The following is a 1,804-nucleotide window of genomic DNA, read 5'->3' on the forward strand; positions in this document are numbered from 1 at the left end:
AGATAATTAATATTCAAAATGTTGACTTTAATAATGACCTGTCATATATTGAGACACCCCGCTGGATTGTCGACCGAGCATTTTTGGAATACATACAGTCCATCCCCATTTTCACGGTCCAAGTAGCGTGGATGTGTTTTGGTGTAGTATAGTTGGGGTGGGAATTTGAGCTTTTTATGCAGCACTATTTCCCATAGTTTTTCAGCCCATTTGACCCACCACTCTAGTTTTGGGTAGAAGAAAATCTTTTTGTATGCTGACCATGATGTGTTCTAATCCCTTTTTTATTGCCTTTTTCTTTTTGTTTACCACAGGGATGGGACACTAACATGTTCTGACTGATGTAATATGAATTGTAAAAAAATATAAAGTTGGCATTTTATATAAATATAGATTGCGCTACACATGCTTATATATATGTTGTGTTATGAATGTAATGCCTCGTTTATTACTTTATAGAATGGCCAATAATGGAAACGAAAGTGAGTCATCAGTTAGTGGCACTGAATCAATGGAAAGAATAATGGAAAAAGCAGTTAGTAGCTTTTTGCAAGCCTTGCAGACTAACATCAACAATGGGATGCCGGAACGGCAAGAAGAGCCGGTTACCATAAAACAGTTCTAGGATTTGAAACTCACCACATTTACTGGCGGCCCAGACCCAATGGTAGCAGATGCTTGGGTGAAAGACATGGAAAAGATTTTTCGCGCCTTACCCTGCACTGAAAGACAAAAGATAACTTTCGCCACTTTCACTTTCAGAGACAATGCACAGGAATGGTCTCTTCTCACTTTGGCCAAAGAAGAAATTATGACTTGGGCAAGATTCTTGGAAATATTCTACGAAAAATACTTCCCAGATTCATTACGGGAACAAAAGGCATCAGAATTCATACATCTAAAGCAAGGAACGATGACGGTGGCCGAATACAAGAGCAAGTTCACACAACTCGCTCAGTTTGCAACATACATCATCCCCACCGAAACTCGAAAAACAAGAAAATTCGAAGCAGGATTGGATGTTGAAATTAAAACAAGCTCGAGGTCTTGAAACTGCCAACTTATGCAGAAATGGTAGACCGGGCATACATTGCAAAAAAGGGGATTAAAGCCTCGCGTTCTGGGAAACCAAGCCACAAGAAGCGATTCTGGGAAAGAGACAACAGAAGACTCAGTGTTGCGCCTACTAAAAAGGTGAATACAGGCACAACCAGTTCAGGCCATCAAGGTCCTACCAACCCCCGAGGTGGCACTGTTCCAATTTGTCGCACTTGTGGGAAGGCTTATTGGGGACAATGCCATTGAGACACGAGAGCATGTTTTAAATGCGGTCAAGTTGGCCACTTGCTGAGGGATTGTCCAAAGCTGATTAATTCTATAGCCAGCCCCTCTAGCCCAGTCAGGAAACCCGCAGGACCTGGAGGAGAGAGGAATGACCAAAAACGTCAAGGACGGGCTTTCGCCTTGGTACCTGGAAAATCAGAAGTTACCGAAAACGTTGTGTCGGGTATACTTTCTATCCATGGTCATTTAGCTCATGTCCTCATTGACTTTAGATCATCTCATTCTTTTGTTGCACCACACTTTGTTGCCAAGTTGGCGTCAACACCCGAACCATTAAGATATATATTGTCTGTGTCTTTTCCTTCTGGTAAGTCTGCTTGCAGTACAGATGTGTACAGATCTTGTGCTATATTCTTAAAAGGAAAAACCTTATATGTAGACTTGATTCCCCTCCGCATTGGAAACTTTAATGTGATCATAGGTATGGATTGGCTGGCTGCCAACCACGTCTCTATCGATT

At 41.7% G+C, this 1,804-nt stretch overlaps 1 protein-coding gene across 1 annotated transcript; it reads left to right on the forward strand.

Annotated features, from left to right (window-relative positions):
• Positions 1-664: 664 nt before the first annotated feature.
• LOC145793959 (uncharacterized) lies at positions 665-1,051 on the forward strand. The gene has a single exon (XM_082876874.1). The coding sequence runs from the start codon at positions 665-667 to the stop codon at positions 1,049-1,051; it is 387 nt and encodes a 128-aa protein (XP_082733000.1).
• Positions 1,052-1,804: the final 753 nt, after the last annotated feature.

Source organism: Camellia sinensis, chromosome 6 (assembly GCF_055761805.1).
Source record: "Camellia sinensis isolate YWXY chromosome 6, ASM5576180v1, whole genome shotgun sequence".
NCBI lineage: Eukaryota > Viridiplantae > Streptophyta > Magnoliopsida > Ericales > Theaceae > Camellia > Camellia sinensis.